Here is a 27,000-nt window from a genome sequence, read left to right as displayed (position 1 = left end):
GGTGGCTGCACCCATATGTCTCTTGTCAGTGTCTCACCAGATGTGTTTAACTAGCTCCCAGTAGTGCATTGCTGCTCCTCTGCCTACCTTGGTTTACGCTTCAACAAAAAATACCAATAGAACAAAGCAAATTTGATCATTGATGTATACTGGAATGTTTAAAATTGAATGCTCTCTCTGAGTCATGAAAGTTTAATTTTCCTATTACTGACCAAAGGGTCAGTAATGTGAAAATTTTCCATTAAACAACCTTTATATAAAGATATTCCTTTGCCATTTCCATTAAAAGGCTGTACCCAATAAATCTAATCCCCATTCTGTAAAGTAGAACAGTTAAAAATAATCTCCAAATCTCACACACATGATAACATTAATAAAAGGCTTTTGGTTTATATAGAGATTACCCAGAACTGAGAATGAGAGTTCACAAGGGGCGTATTTTGGCCTAGGCAAACAAGTCACTGGACTGTGTATGATGATAAACTTATAAATAAGAAGAAGCGATAATATTGCATACTAACTTGATTTGGAACATAACATTATATGGATTATCCGAGTCGAATCAAGCAAAGCCTAATACAAAGATACCACCTTAGGAACCGCATTTGGAATACAACCTTAAACTCAATCAATTAAATTAGAACCAATAAGAGAAAGCATGGCCTTTAAATATGAATGCTTGAATAAGCCACACTTACTGTATCTTGATAAAGCCCTCCTGTAGGGCGAAACGCGTTGAAAGCTGTGGGTTTCATTCACCTTGGAAACTTGTATCCTACTATCTTTTAAGAGACGTTTTAACCCTGGTTATTTTTTGCTCTTATAACATTCCACTCAAGTCTGTGGCCTGCGTGCGAGGCACTAAGTGCAGGTGAAGATTAAGGACTATTCTCATAGAGAAAATCTGTATGGTTTTGCTCCCCCCTGATTTGCAACATTGGTATAATGTAAAAATAAGTACAGCCTGAGTGTTGGGCAAAGACAAGTCTCCCAAGTGTTACCCGTGACGTCAGACGGCAAAATCACGAGGGGTGAACTCGTAGTTGTGAGTATACTTCCAGCCGAACGATATAGACCAACTCCTCAGGGACATAGGAGCTAAGGTATGAACTAAGTAACTGGATCTTTCTACTGGATCATACGGACACAGGTAACCTTATTCCAAAAACGGACATTGATAAGATTATTACACTCTCCAAGGTGGGATTGTGAAAAAGAAAAAAATTCTTTTTGGTTCTATATTTATGTGGCTTTGTCAGAAAGACTTTTACTGAGCAGCACACAAATACATGTGACTGTCAAAAAGACTTGCATTAGCGATACACAAATAGAAGTGGCCTTATTAGTAGGACTTTCATTTGCGGTACACAAATTACCATTATTGTGCATAAACTTGTATTTAACTGCACCAAGTCAACAGAAAAAGCCGAATTGTGTAACTCAGTAGCGATATTGCTACTTGCATAGTCAATTTTATATTTTGTTGCTAATTTTATATTTCTCTGTTACTTATTGGATTTCTGTGCACACATACACTTAAAGTGAATGTCAATTTTTCCGGTTTGGATGATATATTTATGTAGACAAACATCCAATTAAGGATACCGCCAATATAATTTTTTAATAAAACTTTTAATTTGTTTTTAATTTTATATAGTAAATATCGTTCATTTACTTTACCCGCTCCTCCCACTCACTGTTTCCTTATTCTCCTCCATATTACGTATACAGCGGTCCCACCTGCTGTTTACGTATCAGCAATGCGCGCTCCCGTTTAAGTCTGCCATTGCGCATGCGTTACTCCTGTTTCCGCTGTCAAACAACATAGTATTCATTGAATCAGTACATTCAATGAATACTATCGTTGCGAAGCGAAGGACAGGATCTCCTACCCCCAGCCTGTAATACCGCTAATTAGAAGTAAAATACTCCGTATACTAGTCTATACTAAAAAAACTCTGTATACTAGTCTATTGCGCATGCGCGAAATGTGCACTCGCTTACGCTAATGAGCTGAGAACCGCAATAGAACGCAAGCGCAAGAATGACTCATTACGTCATCCTAAGGGGGTGGGTCCCCCTGTGGTTAGAGCCGTTATTGGCTCAGAAGATGTCCATTATAATCAACACGAACGGAGCGCGAATGCCGGGTGGAGGATGAGAATAATGGGAAACAACATAAATTATTAAAAATAAAGATATATATTTAAATATTTACAAATTGATGAATGAAAGTCCAGTTTTTTATAAACAACTGTTACAGAGAACCTTAGTCATGAAGCTGACTTTACATTCACTTTAAGGGAGACATCCCTGTATTTTATGCTCTAAGTGAATTTTTCGCTCTCGTATATACTGTATTTTGCTCTATATCTAAGAGATTTTTTACATTAAAACATATTTCTTTTATACTTTTCTCACCTTGCATTTATTTGGTTTTAACTAATAAGAAACCTCCTCTATAATCCCATAAGGACTGAATATATATTTACCACTTTTTGGTAAAATTGTTTCACCTGCCAATTTTGGCTGCAATATATCCTTCTGTTATCTTAAGCTACCAGCGCCCTTACTACCCCTTTTCTTTGTATAAACAAACAAGTCACTTGCCAAGGGCGGCAGATTGGAAGGGGGCAGCACTTTTATTTTACAGGTATATAATGGGAGATTTTGCCCAAAGAGCTTAAAATCTAGGGGGATATAATAAGAGACTGTCCAAGAAGCTTACAGTTTAGAGGTAGCTGTAACTTTTCTTTTATTCAGCTAGCTATTGCCTTTAGTTCTGTTAGCGACTCAATTTATCAAGCCCTTCTCTCACCTTCGACTGAATGTTCGCACAAGCAAACCTGCAGTCAGGATTTATCAAGCAGCAACTGCTTGTGTCTGCAAGTATATATATATATATATATATATATATATATATATATATATATATATATATATATATATATATATATATATATATATATATATATATATATATATATATATATATATATATATATATATATATATATCTGCAACGGTGTGTGTATTTCTCACTGTCCAAAAAATATTATGGCTAAAAAGTCCTACAACATGGGGGGGGGGAGGGAGAGGAATTTTGAGTGCCTAGGGCAGCACAAAACCTAAATACGCCACTGGAGTTCACTATTCAAAAACACAGTAAAATGTTAAGTGTGCCCATCTTCATAAAATATTACTGTTTTAAACGGCCATAATAGAGCATGTAATTTTACAACCAGCGACCCTGCTCTACCGTGTGTTTAATCCCACAAAGTGTCACTAGGGACTGTGGTGTACTGCTGGTCCTGAGTGGAGCCCACCCCTGATCCAATCAGCAGCGCTAGATGCACAACCTCTTTGCAGGGGTAAAACACACAGTAGAGCAGTAATATTACAAGCTCTAATAAATAAGAGCATGTCATTTTTTTACTATTATGGTCCTTTAACTCAACAGAAAATATATCCTCAAAAATGGTCATTTACAAAAACAAGGAATCATAAAAAGGGGTACAGAGGCCATGGGTCTGTTCTGTATCTGATGTGGACATAGCGGGCATGAAGAGGTGCTGGACAATAGACTAGACTCATCTCTATTACTTCCACTTCTGTGCCAACTATGAGTCATAGCACACCACAGCCCAGCCTCATCATAGCTACAGGTCAAATCTGACCAAAGACAAACCATATATGTACTAAAGCACTTTTGGTTCCCTATGTGCTATAAGAGACCCAAGACTAGCATCACATCCCTGGTAGCATATTATGTGTCACCTATAAGCCACACCAGACCAGCTTCATGTTGCCACCAGCTCTATTCAGTGCCATCTATAAACTGCACGACTACAGACAAATCTCATGCTCCATGCAGTCTATTTTGTGCTAACTATGATACACACCAGACTTCAGTCCAAAATCATGACACCTGCATCCAATCTGTTGCCAGCCATATGAGAGCACTGACTTGACTTCCCTTCATTAGACCAGGTCCTGCCTGTTCGTTCAGTTCTCAACATGCTGGCACTTGATGCTTCTAAAATATTGACCTGCAGGCCCCATATATTAGGAAGTTGGCCATCACTGCTCTAAGGCATAACAACATACCATTTTACTGTTAAGTCCCTTTAAAGGGACATTATACACTAGATTTTTCTTTGCATAAATGTTTTGTAGATGATCCATTTATATAGCCTTAAAAAATAAATATATATATATATATATATATATATATATATATATATATATATATATATTATTTTTATTTTTTTTGCTTAATTTTAAATAACATTGCACTGACTCCTTACCAAGCCCCAAAATTTTAGGAGAATACTGATGTATACCTACTCCAGCTTGCTCCTGTTTGTGTTAAGAGAGTCTTTTCATATGCAGAGGAAGGGGAGGTCTGCTTTTTTTTGCTATAGAACCACTTGCAGTGGGTGTTCCAGCTAATCTTTTCAACAGTGCTAAACTGGGAGCTTTTAAGTAAGTTTTAAAAACTGTTTTATACTGCATTTTTAGATCAGTATCTGTGCATATTATTCTTTATAGTAATGTCTATTACATGCAGTTAAATGAAAATTGGTGTATAATGTCCCTTTAAGTTGCCTTAGCACCTAGAACTAGGACTGCTTTCAATCAGGTATACTGTAAAGGTTGATATTTTTAAGGTTCAGGTCAATGTAGATAATACAGGTGAAACTTGAAAAATTACAATATCGTGCAAAAGTTAATTTATTTCACTAATGCAACTTAAAAGGTGAAACTAATATATGAGATAGACTCATTACATGCAAAGCAAGATAGTTCAAGCCGGAATTTGTCATAATTGTGATGATTATGGCTTACAGCTCATGAAAACCCCAAATCCACAATCTCAGAAAATTAGAATATTGTGAAAAGGTGCAATATTCTAGGCTCAAAGTGTCCCACTCTAATCAGCTAATTAAGCCATAACACCTGCAAAGGGTTCCTGCGCCTTTAAATTGTCTCTCAGTCTGGTTCAGTAGGAATCACAATCATGGGAAAGACTTCTGACCTGACAGTTGTGCAGAAAACCATCATTGACACCCTCCATAAGGAGGGAAAGCCTCAAAAGGTAATTGCAAAAGAAGTTGGATGTTCCCAAAGTGCTGTATCAAAGCACATTAATAGAAAGTTATGTGGAAGGGTGGAAGAAAAAGGTGCACAAGCAGCAGGGATGACTGCAGCCTGGAGAGGATTGTCAGGAAAAGGCCATTCAAAAGTGTTGGGGACTTTCATAAGGAGTGGACGGAGGCTGGAGTCAGTGCATCAAGAGCCACCACACACAGACGGATCCTGGACATGGGCTTCAAATGTCGTATTCCTCTTGTCAAGCCACTCCTGAACAACAAACAACGTCAGAAGCGTCTTACCTGGGCTAAAGAAAAACAGACCTGGTCTGTTGCTCAATGGTCCAAAGTCTTCTTTTCTGATGAGAGCAAATTTTGCATTTCATTTGGAAATCAAGGACCCAGACTATGGAGGAAGAATGGAGAGGCACACACTGCAAGATGCTTGAAGTCCAGTGTGAAATTTCCACAGTCTGTGTTGATTTGGGGAGCCATGTCATCTGCTGGTGTTGGTCCACTGTGCTTCATTAAGTCCAGGGTCAACGCAGCCATCTACCAGGAGATTTTGGAGCACTTCATGCTTCCTTCTGCAAACAAGCTCTATGGGGATGCTGACTTCATTTTCCAGCAGGACTTGGCACCTGCCCACACTGCTAAAAGCACCAAAACCTGGTTCACTGACTTTGGGATCACTGTCCTTGATTGGCTAGCAAACTCGCCTGACCTGAACCCCATAGAGAATCTATGGGGCATTGTCAAGAGGAGATGAAAGACATGAGACCGAACAATGCAGAAGAGCTGAAGGCCGCTATTGAAGCATCCTGGTCTTCCATAACACCTCAGCAGTGCCACAGGCTGATAGCTTCCATGCCACGCCGCATTGAGGCAGTAATTGCTGCAAAAGGGACCTGAAACAAGTACTGAGTACATACAGTATGCATGCTTATACTTTTCAGAGGTCCGATATTGTTCTATGTACAATCCTTGTTTTATTGATTGTATGTAATATTCTAATTTTCTGAGATTGAGGATTTGGGGTTTTCATGAGCTGTAAGCCATAATCATCACAATTATGACAAATCACGGCTTGAACTATCTTGCTTTGCATGTAATGAGTCTATCTCATTTATTAGTTTCACCTTTTAAGTTGCATTAGTGAAATAAATTAACTTTTGCACAATATTCTAATTTTAAATATATATATATATATATATATATATATATATACACACATACATATATATGTGTGTGTATGAGAGAAGAGAAAAGAGAAAAGAGAAAAGAGAAAAGAGAAAAGAGAAAAGAGAGAGAGAGAGAGAGAAAACGGACACTTTTCAGAGAACTTTAACCTCATATAATCTGTTTAAATTGTTTAATACAGCAGAACATCAAATTAAATAGCGTAGTATAAAAAAAGAAAGTTTTAACACACAGACTGCTCAGTAAATATAAAGCAAACTAACTACAGAAACCAAATAAAGAAGCAATACAATATAATAAGAGTCTAGTATAAAAAGTCTAGTATTTCTCTGCTTTGGATACCTAGATATCGCTCACTGTCGAAGCTTCTAGTATTGTGGCAGGAATATTTAGAAATAATATTTTAACTTCCAAATACGGCTCTGTATACTGGGTTATGACTAAACGTATACGGAGGCCATTATTCTATCAGTTATTCCCAAAAAGCTCAATGAAAACAGAAAATATAGTATGTATGTTACTATACAATAATTTTACAATAAAATGAATGGAGGGAAGAAAATAATCACTTTTCTTTGTGGAAGACGCAGCCAGCCCCAATCTCTTCTAGGATTGTACAATGGACACCAGAATAATGGCGGTGCTCACCTGCTGAAAAGTCAATGTTGTCTGATTCAGACTCAGAACCAGCAATGTAGCTAGTCACCAAAAATGTACTGAATGGGTGTACTCAATAGTGAAGATTCAAATGATGAATTCAGCAGACTTCACAAGGAACATCCAAATCATTTCAATGCAAACTTAAAAACCTGTGACTGTGAAAAGTGTTCAATAGACTGGGTAGAAAAACTTAATCCAGTCGGGTGCAATATCCCTTTAAAGGGACAGTCTACACTAAAATTGTTATTATTTAAAAAGATAGATAATGCCTTTACTACCCATTACCCAGTTTTGCACAACCAACATTGATATAGTAATATACTTTATATCATTTAAACCTCTAAATGTCTGCCTGTTTCTATGCCACTACATACAGCCTCTTATCACATGCTTTTTTATTTGCTTTTCACAACAGGAGACTGCTAGATCATGTGGGCCATATAGATAACATTGTGTTTACGCACAAGGAGTTATTTAAGAGTTAGCACAACACAGTACTAGATGCAAGTCAATAGATAATAAAAAGTCATGTGATCAGGGGGCTGTCAGAAGATGCTTAGATTCAATTTAGATTCAAGGTAATCACAGAGGTAAAAAGTATATTACTATAACTGTGTTGGTTATGCAAAACTAGGGAATGGCTAATAAATTATCTATCTTTTAAAACAACAAACATTCTATTGTAGACTGTCCCTTTAACTCAAGAATCAGAATAAATAAAAAAGAAAAGAATTGGATTTGATGTACTTTACTACCCAGTGCATCCAAATGGTAAATTCTAGCTTTTTTGAAAAGCTAGGATTTACCAGCAGTGCAACAAATAAAAGGGGACTTTGAGTCATGAAGTATAAAATACTTCATGCTGAAAGTTCTTTTATTTGTCTGCAACTTCGCACTGAGCACCTCAGGCCTCCCACAGCAATGAGGTGATATTATCCAATAGCGTGCTAGCTATCCGGCATAATGCCAGCTGGCCCGCATGGCTATTGGCTATGAGGTGGAAACGTCACTTCATTATAAAAATAGTGTTCTGAAGCGCTCAGCGTAATGAATGCTGCAGACAAATAAAGGCACTTTCAGCATGAAGTATTTTAAAATGTATTTGTTGCACTGGTAAATCCTAGCATTTCACAAACACTAGGATTTACTATCACTTTAACATAGGACTTGACAAATGTGTTCAAAATCTAAAAGCCAAACAAAACAGTGTGACTGTGCGGTCTTAGCCACTCTACAGGGGCATATTATGGCCTAGGCCAACAAGGCCGGTGCCTAGGGCAGCAGATTTGGGAGGGGCAGCACATCTGCCCTATCCTCTCTCTAAAAGCCAGCATACAGTACAGTGAGCGATAAAGTGCAGGCGTTTACAGTGAAGACAAGGCACGTGCGCTGATTAAGGTCGCTCTTCACAGGCAGTGCTCCTTTAAACCGTTGCTTCATTTAGAGCCGCCGGCATTTTTGCAGTGGGAGCGTTCTTGGTGAGAAACTTGCCCAGGGATATGCGGCTGGAGGAGAAGACCTTGCGCCGATATGCTGCCTCCCCTTATCAGCTGTAGTGGGTCTGCGAGTGCAGTGCTTACTGCAGGTCTTATTAACTAATAGACTGGATACGTCTGTGCTCTGATTAGATCAGCTTGTGATGTCTGATCATAAACACTCAGCGCTAATGTATGTTAGCTACTAATAGCTAGCTTTCTCTGCATTCATGTGATGTCTAATCATAAACGCTCAGCGCTAATGTATGTTAGCTACTAATAGCTAGCTTTCTCTGCATTCATGTGATGTCTAATCATAAACTGTCAGCGCTAATGTATGTTAGCTACTAATAGCTAGCTTTCTCTGCATTCATGTGATGTCTAATCATAAACGCTCAGCGCTAATGTATGTTAGCTACTAATAGCTGCGTTCTCTGCATTCATGTGATATCTAAACATAAACTCTCATCTCTAATGTATGTTAGCTACTAATAGCTAGCTTTCTCTGCATTCATGTGATGTCTAATCATAAACTCTCAGTGCTAATGTATGTTAGCTACTAATAGCTAGTTTTCTCTGCATTCATGTGATGTCTAATTATAAACGCTCAGCGCTAATGTATGTTAGCTACTAATAGCTTTCTCTGCATTCATGAACCCATGGAGTAAATAGTAAACGGACACTTAAAAAGTGTCATTACTTGAATGATGGTAATTACTGTATGTTGTTGCATGTAAAGGGCAGTGATAGTTTTCAAAGTGTATTCTTCTTTCCTTCCCTTCCTCTCTCCCTTCTTTCCCTTTCTCCCTCCCTTCATCCCTCAACTTCCTTCCTCAAGTCACTCCCTCCCTTATTTCTTTCCCTCCCTTCCTCTCAACTCCCTCCCTCCTATCACTTTCTTTCCCTCCCTTCTTTCCCTCCTCCCTCCCCACTTTTTTCTTCTCTCTCTCTCTCCCTCTCTCCTTTCCTTCTTTCCTTTCCCTCCTTTTCTCTCCCTTCTCTCAGGGAGAAATGGCATGAGAATGAGAAGCATGCAATTCAACCCACCTGTATGCAAGTGTTTTGCTAGCCATTTTCTTTTGAATTATGAAAAAAAAAAACAAAAAAAAAAAACATTTTACACACTGACCCAAAAACATATTAAGGGGAAAAAAGGCCTAAAACCTTTGGGGGGAGGGGGCAAACACTGACATCTCTGTGCAGCAGTACATGGCAAGAACCGTGCGTCCTATGCTCACATGATAACTAACATTCACACCATCACAATCCCATTTAAAAGGGATATGAAACACACGTTTTTTATTTCAGGATAAGGTTAGAGCAGGGTTCTTCAAACTTTTTTCCCCCAAGACCCAGTGCCATGATACCACAAACCAACCATGGTGATTTTTACACTTGGTCTGAAATTGTGAAGTAATATACAAGATAGCTGCCATTTTTGTGAGTAAAATTTGTACGTACTTTATTCCGGATTGTAGTCATATTCGAAAGCGTTGTAAAAGGTAATAACACACACACACACATACACACACACACACACACACACAACACAAACAGACACTCTTATATTACACATACAATACACACACTCATATTACACACAAACACTCTCCTGCAACATACACAAGTAAACATGGTGTTGCGACCCAGTAATGGGTCCTGACCCGTGGTTTGAAGAACCCTGGGTTATAGCATACAATTTCTTTCATGTAATTAGCAAGAGTCCATGAGCTAGTGACGTATGGGATATACATTCCTACCAGGAGGGGCAAAGTTTCCCAAACCTCAAAATGCCTATAAATACACCCCTCACCACACCCACAATTCAGTTTTACAAACTTTGCCTCCCATGGAGGTGGTGAAGTTAGTTTGTGCTAGATTCTACGTTGATATGCGCTCCGCAGCAAGTTGGAGCCCGGTTTTCCTCTCAGCGTGCAGTGAATGTCAGAGGGATGTGAGGAGAGTATTGCCTATTTGAATGCAGTGATCTCCTTCTACGGGGTCTATTTCATAGGTTCTCTGTTATCGGTCGTAGAGATTCATCTCTTACCTCCCTTTTCAGATCGACGATATACTCTTATTTATATACCATTACCTCTGCTGATTTTCGTTTCAGTACTGGTTTGGCTTTCTACAAACGTGTAGATGAGTGTCCTGGGGTAAGTAAATCTTATTTTCTGTGACACTCTAAGCTATGGTTGGGCACTTTATTTATAAAGTTCTAAATATATGTATTCAAACATTTATTTGCCTTGACTCAGGATGTTCAACATTCCTTATTTTCAGACAGTCAGTTTCATATTTGGGATTATGCGTTTGAATCAATCATTTTTTCTTACCTTAAAAATTTGACTTTTTTTCCCTGTGGGCTGTTAGGCTCGCGGGGGCTGAAAATGCTTCATTTTATTGCGTCATTCTTGGCGCGGACTTTTTTGGCGCAAAAAATCTTTTCTGTTTCCGGCGTCATACGTGTCGCCGGAAGTTGCATCATTTTTTGACGTCCTTTTGCGCCAAAAATGTCGGCGTTCCGGATGTGGCGTAATTTTTGGCGCCAAAAAGCATTTAGGTGCCAAACAATGTATTTGGCGCCAAAAAATATGGGCGTCGCTTTTGTCTCCACATTATTTCAGTCTGATTTTTTCTTTGCTTCTGGTTACTAGAAGCTTGTTTATTGGCATTTTTTCCCATTCCTGAAACTGTCATTTAAGGAATTTGATCAATTTTGCTTTATATGTTGTTTTTTCTCTTACATATTGCAAGATGTCTCACGTTGCATCTGAGTCAGAAGATACTTCAGGAAAATCGCTGTCTAGTGCTGGAACTACCAAAGCTAAGTGTATCTGCTGTAAACTTTTGGTAGCTATTCCTCCGGCTGTTGTTTGTATTAATTGTCATGACAAACTTGTTAAAGCAGATAATATTTCCTTTAGTAATGTACCATTGCCTGTTGCAGTTCCCTCAACATCTAAGGTGCAGAATGTTCCTGATAACATAAGAGATTTTGTTTCTGAATCCATCAAGAAGGCTATGTCTGTTATTTCTCCTTCTAGTAAACATAAAAAATCTTTTAAAACTTCTCTCTCTACAGATGAATTTTTAAATGAACATCATCATTCTGATTCTGATGACTCTTCTGGTTCAGAGGATTCTGTCTCAGAGATTGATGCTGATAAATCTTCATATTTATTTAAAATGGAATTTATTCGTTCTTTACTTAAAGAAGTACTAATTGCTTTAGAAATAGAGGATTCTGGTCCTCTTGATACTAATTCTAAACGTTTAGATAAGGTGTTTAAATCTCCTGTGGTTATTCCAGAAGTTTTTCCTGTTCCTAATGCTATTTCTGAAGTAATTTCCAGAGAATGGGATAAATTGGGTAATTCATTTACTCCTTCTAAACGTTTTAAGCAATTATATCCTGTGCCGTCTGACAGATTAGAATTTTGGGACAAAATCCCTAAAGTTGATGGGGCTATTTCTACCCTTGCTAAACGTACTACTATTCCTACGTCAGATGGTACTTCGTTTAAAGATCCTTTAGATAGGAAAATTGAATCCTTTCTTAGAAAAGCTTATCTGTGTTCAGGTAATCTTCTTAGACCTGCTATATCTTTGGCTGATGTTGCTGCAGCTTCAACTTTTTGGTTGGAGACTTTAGCGCATCAAGTAACAGATCATGATTCTCATAATATTATTATTCTTCTTCAGCATGCTAATAATTTTATCTGTGATGCAATTTTTGATATTATCAGAGTTGATGTCAGGTTTATGTCTCTAGCTATTTTAGCTAGAAGAGCTTTATGGCTTAAAACTTGGAATGCTGATATGGCTTCTAAATCAACTCTACTTTCCATTTCTTTCCAGGGTAACAAATTATTTGGTTCTCAGTTGGATTCCATTATCTCAACTGTTACTGGTGGGAAAGGAACTTTTTTACCACAGGATAAAAAATCTAAGGGTAAAAACAGGGCTAATAATCGTTTTCGTTCCTTTCGTTTCAACAAAGAACAAAAGCCTGATCCTTCATCCTCAGGAGCAGTTTCAGTTTGGAAACCATCTCCAGTCTGGAATAAATCCAAGCCTTCTAGAAAGGCAAAGCCTGCTTCTAAGTCCACATGAAGGTGCGGCCCTCATTCCAGCTCAGCTGGTAGGGGGCAGGTTACGTTTTTTCAAAGAAATTTGGATCAATTCTGTTCACAATCTTTGGATTCAGAACATTGTTTCAGAAGGGTACAGAATTGGTTTCAAGATGAGACCTCCTGCAAAGAGATTTTTTTTTCCCGTGTCCCAGTAAATCCAGTGAAAGCTCAAGCATTTCTGAATTGTGTTTCAGATCTAGAGTTGGCTGGAGTAATTATGCCAGTTCCAGTTCTGGAACAGGGGATGGGGTTTTATTCAAATCTCTTCATTGTACCAAAGAAGGAGAATTCCTTCAGACCAGTTCTGGATCTAAAAATATTGAATTGTTATGTAAGGATACCAACGTTCAAAATGGTAACTGTAAGGACTATCTTGCCTTTTGTTCAGCAAGGGCATTATATGTCCACAATAGATTTACAGGATGCTTATCTGCATATTCCGATTCATCCAGATCATTATCAGTTCCTGAGATTCTCTTTTCTGGACAAGCATTACCAGTTTGTGGCTCTGCCGTTTGGCCTAGCTACAGCTCCAAGAATTTTTACAAAAGTTCTCGGTGCCCTTCTGTCTGTAATCAGAGAACAGGGTATTGTGGTATTTCCTTATTTGGACGATATCTTGGTACTTGCTCAGTCTTTACATTTAGCAGAATCTCATACGAATCGACTTGTGTTGTTTCTTCAAGATCATGGTTGGAGGATCAATTTACCAAAAAGTTAATTGATTCCTCAGACAAGAGTAACTTTTCTGGGTTTCCAGATAAAGATAGAGTCATGGACACTGAATCTAACAGACAAGAGACGTCTAAAATTGATTTCAGCTTGTCGAAACCTTCAGTCACAATCATTCCCTTCGGTAGCCTTATGCATGGAAATTCTAGGTCTTATGACTGCTGCATCGGACGCGATCCCCTTTGCTCGTTTTCACATGCGACCTCTTCAGCTCTGTATGCTGAATCAATGGTGCAGGGATTACACAAAGATATCTCAATTAATATCTTTAAAACCGATTGTACGACACTCTCTAACGTGGTGGACAGATCACCATCGTTTAATTCAGGGGGCTTCTTTTGTGCTTCCGACCTGGACTGTAATTTCAACAGATGCAAGTCTCACAGGTTGGGGAGCTGTGTGGGGATCTCTGACGGCACAAGGAGTTTGGGAATCTCAGGAGGTGAGATTACCGATCAATATTTTGGAACTCCGTGCAATTTTCAGAGCTCTTCAGTCTTGGCCTCTTCTAAAGAGAGAATCGTTCATTTGTTTTCAGACAGACAATGTCACAACTGTGGCATACATCAATCATCAAGGAGGGACTCACAGTCCTCTGGCTATGAAAGAAGTATCTCAAATTCTGGTTTGGGCGGAATCCAGCTCCTGTCTAATCTCTGCGGTTCATATCCCAGGTATAGACAATTGGGAAGCGGATTATCTCAGTCGCCAAACGTTACATCCGGGCGAATGGTCTCTTCACCCAGAGGTATTTCTTCAGATTGTTCAAATGTGGGGACTTCCAGAAATAGATCTGATGGCCTCTCATCTAAACAAGAAACTTCCCAGGTATCTGTCCAGATCCAGGGATCCTCAAGCGGAAGCAGTGGATGCATTGTCACTTCCTTGGAAGTATCATCCTGCCTATATCTTTCCGCCTCTAGTTCTTCTTCCAAGAGTAATCTCCAAGATTCTGAAGGAATGCTCGTTTGTTCTGCTGGTAGCTCCGGCATGACCTCACAGGTTTTGGTATGCGGATCTTGTCCGGATGGCCTCTTGCCATCTGTGGACTCTTCCGCTACGACCAGACCTTCTGTCACAAGGTCCTTTTTTCCATCAGGATCTCAAATCCTTAAATTTAAAGGTATGGAGATTGAACGCTTGATTCTTAGTCAAAGAGGTTTCTCTGACTCTGTGATTAATACTATGTTACAGGCTCGTAAATCTGTATCCAGAGAGATATATTATAGAGTCTGGAAGACTTATATTTCTTGGTGTCTTTCTCATCATTTTTCTTGGCATTCTTTTAGAATTCCAAGAATTTTACAGTTTCTTCAGGATGGTTTAGATAAAGGTTTGTCCGCAAGTTCCTTGAAAGGACAAATCTCTGCTCTTTCTGTTCTTTTTCACAGAAAGATTGCTAATCTTCCTGATATTCATTGTTTTGTACAAGCTTTGGTTCGTATAAAACCTGTCATTAAGTCAATTTCTCCTCCTTGGAGTTTGAATTTGGTTCTAGGGGCTCTTCAAGCTCCTCAGTTTGAACCTATGCATTCATTGGACATTAAATTACTTTCTTGGAAAGTTTTGTTCCTTTTGGCAATCTCTTCTGCCAGAAGAGTTTCTGAATTATCTGCTCTTTCTTGTGAGTCTCCTTTTCTGATTTTTCATCAGGATAAGGCAGTGTTGCGAACTTCTTTTGAATTTTTACCTAAAGTTGTGAATTCCAACAACATTAGTAGAGAAATTGTGGTTCCTTCATTATGTCCTAATCCTAAGAATTCTAAGGAGAAATCGTTACATTCTTTGGATGTTGTTAGAGCTTTGAAATATTATGTTGAAGCTACTAAGTCTTTCCGAAAGACTTCTAGTTTATTTGTTATCTTTTCCGGTTCTAGAAAAGGCCAGAAAGCTTCTGCCATTTCTTTGGCATCTTGGTTGAAATCTTTAATTCATCTTGCCTATGTTGAGTCGGGTAAAACTCCGCCTCAAAGGATTACAGCTCATTCTACTAGGTCAGTTTCTACTTCCTGGGCGTTTAGGAATGAAGCTTCGATTGATCAGATTTGCAAAGCAGCAACTTGGTCCTCTTTGCATACTTTTACTAAATTCTACCATTTTGATGTATTTTCTTCTTCTGAAGCAGTTTTTGGTAGAAAAGTACTTCAGGCAGCGGTTTCAGTTTGAATCTTCTGCTTATGTTTTTCATTAAACTTTATTTTGGGTGTGGATTATTTTCAGCAGGAATTGGCTGTCTTTATTTTATCCCTCCCTCTCTAGTGACTCTTGCGTGGAAAGATCCACATCTTGGGTAATCATTATCCCATACGTCACTAGCTCATGGACTCTTGCTAATTACATGAAAGAAAACATAATTTATGTAAGAACTTACCTGATAAATTAATTTCTTTCATATTAGCAAGAGTCCATGAGGCCCACCCTTTTTTGTGGTGGTTATGATTTTTGTATAAAGCACAATTATTCCAATTCCTTATTTTATATGCTTTCGCACTTTTTTATCACCCCACTTCTTGGCTATTCGTTAAACTGAATTGTGGGTGTGGTGAGGGGTGTATTTATAGGCATTTTGAGGTTTGGGAAACTTTGCCCCTCCTGGTAGGAATGTATATCCCATACGTCACTAGCTCATGGACTCTTGCTAATATGAAAGAAATGAATTTATCAGGTAAGTTCTTACATAAATTATGTTTTTAAACAACTTTCCACTTTACTTCTAATATCAAATTTGCTTTGTTCTCTTTGTATCCTTCGCTGAAGGAGCAGCAGTTTACTACTAGGAGCTAGCTGAGCACATCAGGTGAGCCAATAAGAGGGATATATGTGCAGCCACCAATCAGCAGTTAGCTCCCAGTTCCTAAGCCTACCTAGGTATCCTTTTCAACTACGCATACTAATAGAATGAAGCAAATAAGATTAAAATATTAAATTGGAAAGTTGTTTAAAATTGCATGCTCTGCCTGAATCATGAAAGAAAAAATTTGGGGTTTTAGCATTCCCTTTATCTTTCACAGGTCTTGTGTCCTACTGGAAAGGTTATATATAACCTGATAGGAATACATCCAACAGCAAAAAAATAAATAAATAAATGTAGCTCCATGTAAAGAAACTTGAAAAAAAAGAATAATCTCCTGCTTTATTTGCAACCAGGATGAACTTAAAGGGACACTAAACCCAATTTTGATCTTTCATGATTCAGATAGAGCATGCAATTCTAAGCAACTTTCTAATTTACTCCTATTATAATTTTTTCTTCGTTCTCTTGCTATCTTTATTTGAAAAAGAAGGCATCTAAGCTAAGGAGCCAACCTTTTTTGGTTCAGACTCTGGGCAGCACTTGTTTATTGGTGGGTGCATTTAGCCACCAATAAGCAAGCACAACCCAGGTTGTGAACCAAAAATGTGCCGGCTTCTAAACTTACATTCTTGCTTTTCAAATAAAGATAGCAAGAGAATGAAGCAAATTTGATAATAGGAGTAAATTAGAAAGTTGCTTAAAATTGCATGCTCTATCTAAATCATGAAATACAAAATGTGGGTTCAGTGTCCCTTTAAAGGACAATTACATACAGTAGAATTACATAATCAACAAGTGTCTAATAAAAAAGAAAATATAATAGCACTTACTCTGAATTTTTTAAATAAGCAGTACATTTTTTCTGACAAATTTAAAAATTGACCTCAATTTATCAGCCCCCTGTATCATGTGACAGCCATCAGCCAATCACATGATCATATATACGTATTAAACACTAAACTCTCAGACAGACTGCTAGGGAACAAGTTCTGGTGCTACATCTCTGCCGTTCTTGTTCCTGGGTCCCCTCTGTATGGTGCTGATGCTGAATAACTGTGTTCATCCTGCTTCCCTGATTCAGTAAAAAGCCTGTCTAAAGATATAGTGTTGTGTTGATCTTAGTAATTGGTCTGCTGTAAAAGCCTCACAACGATGCTCTCTTTTTTGTCACCACTTCCTGCAGTAGCAATAATATATATATATATAAAAAGTTTCTAAATATTTTGCTGGCTCCTATATTTAAAAAAAATGTGTCATGTCCTGCTATAAATATTAGGTTATACTTAAAAGGACAGTATACACCAATTTTCATTTAACTGCATGTACTAGACACTACTATAAAGAATAATATGCACAGATACTAATTTAAAAATCCAGTGTAAACCCTTTTAAAAACTTACTTAGAAGCTCCCAATTTAACATTGTTAATGAGATAAGCCTGAGACACCCACTGAAAGGGGCTGACAGCAGAACTTCCCCCCTCCCCTGCATATGAAAAGACCCATTATACAGACAGAAACAGTCTGAAGTCTGCATACATCAGTATAGATCTAAAACTTTAGGGCTTGGTTAGGAGTCTGAAAATCAGCACAAAAATAAGCAAATCTATACATTTTTACAAAAACACACCCAAATGGTCTATATAAATGGATCATCTGCAAAACATTTATGCAAAGAAAAATCTAGTGTATAATGTCCCTCTAACTTCACAATACAGGTAGCCCTCAGTTTACAATGGTTTAATTTACACCGTTTCAGAACAACCTTTTTTTCCCATCATGTGACTGCTATTGAAAAGAATTGAGAAGCAGTGCATCAATTAAAATAGCCAGTAGGTGGAGCTGTCTGCTTGTGTTGCAGCAAAGCAAAGCAAGCTGAAATTAATCAGTTTAACCAGACCTGAGCTATCAAGCAGATTTCAAATGAACAAGATCTTCCTGTCTATAAATCAGTCAAGATTGAAATGCATAGAAAGAACTGTTTGCAGAAAAATGCAAGTGAAGTCTGTGTTGTGTGATTATTTTATTAGGTTTATAATGCTGTTTAGCATTTAAAGTCTTCATTTCAAAACCTTAAAAATAATGTATTAGGTGTTACTTATGACAATTTTTGAGAGGGGCCTGGAACCTAACTCCCTCACTTCCCACTGACTTACATTATAAACTGGGTTTCAATTTACAACGGTTTCGATTTACAGCCATTCCTTCTGGAACCTAACCCCGACGTAAACTAAGGGCTACCTGAATATAACTTTAAATTGTTTCATTGAAGCACAACTAGTATGTTAAACATCCCGATATATCTGGCGTATCATTCCTCGCCACACATTCCACCTAGCTGTATGTAAAGTCTTTCCTTTAAAAGTTTTTCTTTTTGACAGTGCACACTTTAAAAGGGACTGTAAATGTTTAATTACAAAGTAAGCTAGCAAAATCAGTTCACAATCATGGTTTCTTTATTCCACAAAAAGGAAAGTTTCTTATTTTTTGGATGCCCCAAAATGTTTTCTCTTTTTTTTTTTTTTACACCATTTTTCTGTAGCCATGATATAACAGGTGGTATAGCCAATCAGAAAGTGACAGCCGCTGCCCCATTGAAAGACAGCAATAGTGCTACTGGGGTTCATGACAATGTATGACATGTCGCACAGTGATATTATCCCCAGTAGCAGAGGTGTAAAAAAGCTCTCTCAACTGTTTGTCAACAGATCAGGACATATGGCTTCTACATGGCTGTATCACCCACTGTGTCATGGCTACAATGAATATGTATGTGCGTTTCGTTTCGAATTTTAAATTCGGACAAATTTGTCAAACTCGTAGATTCGGATCGATTCGAATTTCCGAATTACCGTAGCACCGAATCTAACGAATAAATCCGAATTGGTTTGGATTTATTTGTAACATTCGGATGGCTATGGACTAATCACAATTACACTAGTATTGTACTGTATATTAGGTTATATCACTCTGCTATGGGTTACACCTAATATTACTGTACATAATACTAGTCTAATACACAGCACATCCCACCTAACACATACCGAACTTCCGAATTTACTAATCGAATCCGAACCGAATACATCCAAATTTATTCTAATCCGAATCGGTCCGAAACAACAAATTTTGTTGCGCACAAGTTTACAAATGAATAATTTAAATAAAAATTAAAAAAATTAAAAAAAGTTTTCAACTGGTGATAGGTAGGGCACTGAGGTAAAATGTCAACTATCAGGTTTTACAAGTAAAGTAAATATTATTTACTGAATGTGAATTAAAGGTGGCATGAAACCCACATTTTTTCTTTTAATATACAGTTTTTAAATACTTGCTTAGTTCTCATGTTATTCTTGGTTGAAGAGATATCTAGATAGGCAGTGTGCACATATCTGAAGCATTACATGACAGGAAATAGTGCTGCCCTCTAGTGCTCTTTCTAATGTATAATAATGTTGCAAAAATGCTGCAGACACGTGCACACAATCGTGAACTTAAAGGGACAGTACAATGTCAAATTGTTTTTATAGTAATGTATTTTCAATGACTTGTTATACCAGCTACAGAGTATAAAATGTATGAGAAATTTCATTTTCAGGTTTATTTGTGTATATGTAGTAGCTGGTTTTGTGCTTTTAAACCACAGCCTATCATAATGGGTGGAGTTTGCAGGTAATATCATATATCATTATGTTATCACTTTGTGTACATAGACTTGCTTCCTTATCATATCTGTTTGTAAACCAAAGCTCAATACTTTGAGAGGACAATTTAAAATTATCATTTTATTACTTAACTATCCTGCACCCCACTGGGAGTGTTATTTATTCTGCGGGCTGTGTTTACTTAGACTTGTCAATAGCCTAGACTCTGGTACAGAAACTTTTAGTATAGGTGGGGATACCACAGGCTAAATCAGTTATTTCAAATCCTGAAATAAGGTAAACAAGCTACTTGTAAACAATTTAGTACACTCCAGTAGGTAAAATGGATCATTGGGAACAATTTAACCCTTTGAGTGCTAGGCACTTTCCCACCTGGGTGCTAAGATTTTTTTTAAGGTTTTTTTTATTTTTTGAATAATTTTTTTTAACTTTTTTTAAGACCCCCATGACATACACTGTTGGAAAGGTTAGGCAATTACCTTTCCAATGGTGGGTCTTGAGGGTCTATAGCTGCTTAGATGCCTGAGATGCAGGCTTCTAAGCAGCATGCCCCCTGCTCATATACTTAACAAGTATAAATAAAGTTGCCCGGTGACGTCACCACGCATAACGGGAAGCCCTGGCGATGCCTGTCACTCTACAGGCACGATCGCCAGGGTAGGAGCGGGTGGGAGCCCCCAGATCTCCCTCAAGGTGGAAAACTCCCTCAAGATCCGTCATTAGCACCTGAGTGGGAAACTCTGTGACGGCTGAGAGCCGTCATTAGCACTCAAAGGGTTAAAGGGCAGAACATTGGGTAAAACTGTTCCTTTAACTTCCTTAGTTTCAACAAAAGATAAGAAAACAAAGAAAAATTGATAATATAAGTACATTGTAAAGTTGTTTAAAATTGCATGTTCTAGCTGTCCTCTCTCCCCGCTCCTATTCAATTTAGCCATAGAACCACTAGCAATTAAGATTAGGCGCTCGCTGGAAGGCATAAAAATTCAAAACCATGAAATAAAAATTGGATTATATGCAGACGATCTACTCATATACCTTTCGAATACAGCAAAAAATATTCCTAAACTTTTGCATATTACTGGCCATTTTGGGATTTTTTCAGGTTACAAAGTGAACCCTATAAAATCAGAAATAATTTGGCTTAGGAAAAATAAGGCCAGCATAACAGATATACCCTTTAGAGTGATAACGGAATCTATGAAATATTTAGGAATTAAAATCCCAATGAATCTAAAAGATCTTTATAAAGTGAACATAACCCCAATGCTAGCATATATTAAAGAAAGGCTTAAATCTTGGCAATGCCTACCTACAATTTCTGGTCGTATCGCTTTATTTAAGATGGTTTTGCTCCCAAAATTGCTTTATATCTTGCAGAATATCCCATTAACTTTGTTTGAGAAGGATATACGGTCACTAAACTCATCAATTAGACAATATATTTGGCAGGGGAAAAGAGCTAAGATAGCCTTTTCTAAACTAACAGCATCTAGAGAGATGGGAGGCCTTGCACTCCCAAACCTAAGATTCTATAACCTCTGTTTTCTAGTCCGTATAGTAGCAGACTGGTTTTTCAACAAGAATTATGTTTTAAATATCGATTTAGAGTCTAATATATGTGAACCTTACTCACTACAGGCCTTGGCACACTTGGAACCTAAGGATCTCCCATTAAGTATTAAGGAATTTAAATTTATTTTGAACCCACTCAAAGCCTGGTTTAGACTAACTAAACTTCTCTCAATAAGCTCTAAGGCATCAAAATATCTTCCCCTAATTAGAAACCCGAATTTCCAGCCGGGCCTAGACTCAACTGTTTTTAACAGATGGCATAATAATGGATTAAATAGAGTTATCTATCTAATAGATCAAGATAGGAAATGTGTCAAATCCTTTGCACAACTGAGAGATGAATACAATTTGGTAAATAAAGACTTTTTTGCTTATCTACAGATAAGACATTACATCACAGAACTAGCATATAAGGTTGGCTGGATCTGGTTCTTAGGCAAAATAGAATCCTGGCTTACAATAACTAGAGATTCCTCTATGTCCATTTCTCTGTGTTATCATCTCTTGAGCCTTAGTAAGGCGGTCCCGCTAGGGGAGAATTTAGCCGTAATTTGGAACAATATAATTCCACATAATAATATAGAATTTAAAACTATACAACTTTCTTTGAACAAAGTATTAAAAACAACTCTCTCCTCTAATTGGCGAGACGCCCATTTGAAACTTCTGCACAGGGCATATTTCCCCCCGGAGAGAGGCCTTAGAGTCCGAAATCCTGAATTTGATAAATGTCCTAGATGCTCTTATTTAGCTGCGGATTTAATACATATGTTCTGGTCTTGCCCTAGGATGAGAAATGTCTGGAGTAAGTTGGAATATTGGCTCAAAAATGTACTCAAAATCGAGTTGGTAGCCCTCTCCTTGTTTCAGATTATATTTTGTCTGAGACCTGGAGAGGAATGTCAGCCTAATGAAACATTAGTTAATCTATCTATCTTAGCTACCAGATATTTACAAATGGAATCCACAGCACCAATTAGGTAAAAGAAAATACCTTTATTTTCACATTACATGCGACGTTTCGGCCTTCACAGCCTTAAGCAGGCATGATTAAGGCTGTGAAGGCCGAAACGTCGCATGTAATGTGAAAATAAAGGTATTTTCTTTTACCTAATTGGTGCTGTGGATTCCATTTGTCTATGTTGCTGTAAGGGTGGCAGTAACCCTTTCTCCACGGGCATCATACAGAACTAAAACCTGCTTTAAGGAACCAACAGGTGCTGTACTCATTTACTACTTTTGTAGCTACCAGATATTTGATATGTAAGAAATGGAAAATGAGGGCGACACCAACTATCCCAGAAATTAGGAATCACTTAAAGAAACAATGTGTCTTAGAACAGAGAAATGCCAATATAGACAATGAACGTGACATAAAGAATTTTTTTTACAAATGGGCGCCTTTCATTAAGATCTTCCCCGAAAGAGAAATTGAATATCTAATATACCCATTTAAGAACTCAGAGCTAGTATTATTAGGTATGTGGTGATCTGAGGTAGATTAGTGTAATTGAGACTCATCATCGGCCCTCTCCCCCCCCCTTTTTTTGTTTTGTTTTGTTTGGTTTCTTCGTTGTATGTATGGTTGTTGGTGCTGGTTAACGGGATGGAACGGGGAGGGATGGGAAGGGGGAAAGAAAAATTTAGGGAAAAAAAATTCCAACACTGAGTTACTAAGACAGACTGGTGAGTCCAGCCATTAAGATATATGATACGTAATATACATTATTTTTTTTATTTTTTTTTTATTTCTAGGGTTATCACCTTATATTGGTGTACTGTATTATTATGTTTTGTATTATTATTGTTGCTGTACTCATTGTTGGACAAAATAAAATAATATAAAAAAAAAAAATTGCATGTTCTATCTGAACCGTGAAAGAACTTTTTGGGTTTTATGACCCTTTAATTTCACTGGCTTACTTTGTAATTCACTATTAACTGTCCCTTTAACTAGATATTTGGCAAGATTTTAACTAGCTGGAAACTGGCATGGTGTCTATCTGTATTCTGTTGATATTTCATCCTATAATACTAAGTTTTCTGCTGGCTTTTCTTCTTGCTATAACACACTAAAATGATCTGAAATACCAACAAAGTCTATTTTCCCACTCAGTTACAGTTACTTCTATATTAGTAGACTTAGTTCAATATAAAGAATATATTAGTATGTAGAGACACCACAGTATGAATGGAAAAAGCTTAGAGAAAGCTAAGCATAGCTATACACAGGCAGACGGACAATTACAGCAAATTGTAGTGACAGCTCAGTATAAACAGATGTTCCCCAAGATTTGCATAGAGCTTCATACAAGCTTTTAATTATGCAGAGAGCCTCTCATATAAAGATATAGTGTAATATACAGAATGTCCAGTGTAATTATGGCCTAGCATAAATCAAGAGTCTGATAGCTGTTCTCGAATATCAAGAACAGCATATACAAATAGACACTGGGTACACAGCTGTCACTCTATGTACACGTGATAATCATGTTTTAGAGAAAAATTCTATCCGAAACACAATAAATCAAGAATATATACTATGAGATTTACTCACTAATTTAGCAACATATTTATTATAAAAAAGAGAGCAATAGAAACAGTCTAAAGTGGAAATTATGGCTGATTATTAAAATGTTCTTTAAAGGGACATTCACACTGTAAAATTCGTTTCCAGTAATTAGTTATACCAGCTGAAATATTTTTGTATATGAAATAGCTGTTTTTGCTTGTTGAAAACACAACCCGTTGTAATGGGCTGAGCTTGCAGAAAGAGCAGACATCCTTATCTATTTCTCTATACACATATGCCTCCTTATCTTACCTTGTCTATACACAAAAAAGTTTGACACTTAAAAACTGAAAATAAAGATTTTAGTGTCTGCCCACCACCACCACCACCACCCACACACAAACATACTGGGCTGCATTTTCAGTATAAGTAGCATTTTTAAACAGGCAAAATGTATCATTAGGAGCACATTAAATGGAAGGACATTTTACACTACAATGTCCCTTTAATAGCCAGAGGCCACAGTGTATTGAAACATTAGTAGAAAAGACAGGTAACATCCCCTACAAACATGTATACAATGTCTGTGAATTGATAATGGGTATTTCATTCATGTAAAGAATAAACTGACTTGTTAATTATTCATCAAAGGATTGTGGAAAAATACCATCAGAAGACAAAAAGCAATCTTATACAGTGACCCTAAGGTCACCTAACTACCTCTATTCATATCTAATAGTAACTGCACTATCACAGGTTTCTTTGTTCAGAGTATCAGCCGTCTTGCTTCAGGTAATATATACTGATGACCTAAACAGAATAAACCTATCATTTCTTTCATGATTCAGATAAAGCATACAGCTTTTTAGTTTACTTCTTTTGACCATTTTCTTTGTTTTCTTGGTATCTTTTGTTGAAAAGCAGAGATGTATATGGCAGCAGTTTTGCAAACTTCAAAAGCACTAGATAACAGCACTATTCCCTGCTATGTAGTGCTCCAGACACTTAAAGGGACATTTCAGCCAAAACTAAAATCTCCATAGATGCATTTCAGTTTTGAATAGGAGCATTTATGTAATATACATATATTAGCAAAAATGCTTCTAATAAAAGCTTGTTTCAAATGTGTATTTAAGTATGCACCGTGCACCAGCATTTTAATCACAGCATTTGCTCAGAGAGCCTAAGGTGCTTGTACCATCTGGTAATGACTCAGTTTATTATTTGCTGACATGATACAAGCCCCACTTGTTTCAAATGTGTATTTAAGTATGCACCGTGCACCAGCATTTTAATCACAGCATTTGCTCAGAGAGCCTAAGGTGCTTGTACCATCTAGTAATGACTCAGTTTATTATTTGCTGACATGATACAAGCCCCACTGGCGTTCTGAGCAGCTGCAGTATTTAAAATGCTGGTGCACTGAGAATATCTAGCTATGCTTGACATGCACGTGCAGACAAAAATTATAACACTAAAACAGTGATAACTTTTACTAGAAACATTTTTGCCAATACATGTACATTGCAAATATTTTTCTATTCAAAGATGTAACTCATCTATGTGTATTTACATTTTGACTGGAATGTCCCTTTAAGTTTCTCTTCAACAAAGAATATCAAGGAAATTAAGCAAATTTTATAATAGAAGTAAATTGGAAACATTTTAAAATTGCATGCTCTGTCTGAATCACAAAAGAATTTGAGTTTCATATCCCTTTAACCTCTTGGCTGCCAGAGATTACTACAATACTTTCCAGCCAAGCAAGTAAATTCCTCCTCTGTAAAGGCCTAACCTATATGAATAATAGGTCTAACACAACTTTATTGCATAGTTTGTAAATAAAGGATGAGCTACAAATACTTTGCGTCATACACTGTCCATTACAGATACAGGAGATAGTGAATTGACCTTAGTACATACAGTATGTTGCTGAATCAGATAGAAAACATTTTATCCAAACTGCTTGGGACCGGAAAATGATTGGATTTTTATAAAGATTTGCATCTTTAAAATCTGACAGTTGGGAAAGGACATGAAACAAAGTGTAAACAGCAATATCTTACATCATTGAGGCAATATTTACATTTCATAATACAGCTTCTTATACATGCAACTAAAAGGTAGTTTTAGATAATTTTTTAATGCTTTTGTGACTTACAGGCAGGGAAAATAGTAATCTTGTGATAATTTTATTTTTAAAAACATATTAGTAAAAAAGTTTGTATTGTTTGGATTTTGGAATTCCGAATTTGGGAATTTGTACCTGTATACATACAAGTCATTTGTAATGTTCTTAGTTAAAGGGACAGTCTAGTCAAATTAAAACTTTCATGATTTAAAATTCATGTCTTTCCAATTTACTTTTATAATCAAATTTGCATTTCCAATTTACTTTTATAATCAAATTTGCTTTGTTCTTTTGTTGAAAGCTAAACCTAGATAGGCTCATAAACGGATATCTAAACCGTTGAACCGCCTCTTATCTCAGTGTATTGTGACAGTTAGACACTAATAGTTCATGTGTGTCATATAGATAACATTGTACTCACTCTCATGGAGTTATTTAAGAGTCATCACTGATTGGCTAAAATACAAGTCTGTCAACAGAACTGAAATAAGGGGGCAGTCGGCAGAGGCTTGGATACCAGATCACAGAGGTAAAAATTAAATTAAAATAACAGTGTTGGTTCTGCAAAACTGGGGAATGGGTAATAAAGGGATTATCTATCTTTTTAAACAATAACAATTTTCAAGTAGACTGTCCCTTTAAGGGTATACAGTTTTGAATGAGTGGTGATAAAGTGTTCTGCGTGTGCGTGCGTGTTTACAATATCTTTCTGGAAAATGAATGGGTGGATAGGAATGAAGGTTTTGTTTGGCTTATGAGGACCAAATGACACTGAGGTTTCTGGGTTTTAACAGTTATTGTAGCATAACATATTAAGACACAGAGCGGTACCATGGAAATAACCTGACTGACTGGTTTAAGGGTTGTGTGTTTTTTTAACCAGCTACTAAATATCTCAGACCTGCTTCACACAGACAACTTCTCTCTTTTTCCGTCTCTCACACTCACCGCTTTCAGCTGCTCTAGTCGGTCCTTCATGGTGGACGGTGTCTCTTCTCAGTAGAATATCTCTTCGTGTTTGTACGTTG

General features: G+C 37.2%; 1 protein-coding gene across 2 annotated transcripts in view; it reads right to left on the bottom strand.

Moving 5' to 3' along the window:
• STX3 (syntaxin 3) overlaps positions 1 to 27,000 on the bottom strand; it is a 113,011-nt gene that overhangs the window by 85,674 nt on the left and 337 nt on the right. For both annotated transcript variants that reach the window (XM_053692290.1, XM_053692289.1), the window contains exon 1: positions 26,921 to 27,000. This exon is cut by the window's right edge. In XM_053692290.1, the coding sequence (XP_053548265.1) occupies positions 26,921 to 26,950 (30 nt within the window). In that variant the 5' untranslated portion in view covers positions 26,951 to 27,000. The remainder of the gene's footprint in view (positions 1 to 26,920) is intronic.

This window comes from Bombina bombina, chromosome 9 (assembly GCF_027579735.1).
Source record: "Bombina bombina isolate aBomBom1 chromosome 9, aBomBom1.pri, whole genome shotgun sequence".
In the NCBI taxonomy this organism is placed as follows: domain Eukaryota; kingdom Metazoa; phylum Chordata; class Amphibia; order Anura; family Bombinatoridae; genus Bombina; species Bombina bombina.
The sequence above is the reverse complement of the archived record's forward strand: the minus strand, read 5'-3'. Positions and strand labels throughout refer to the sequence as shown.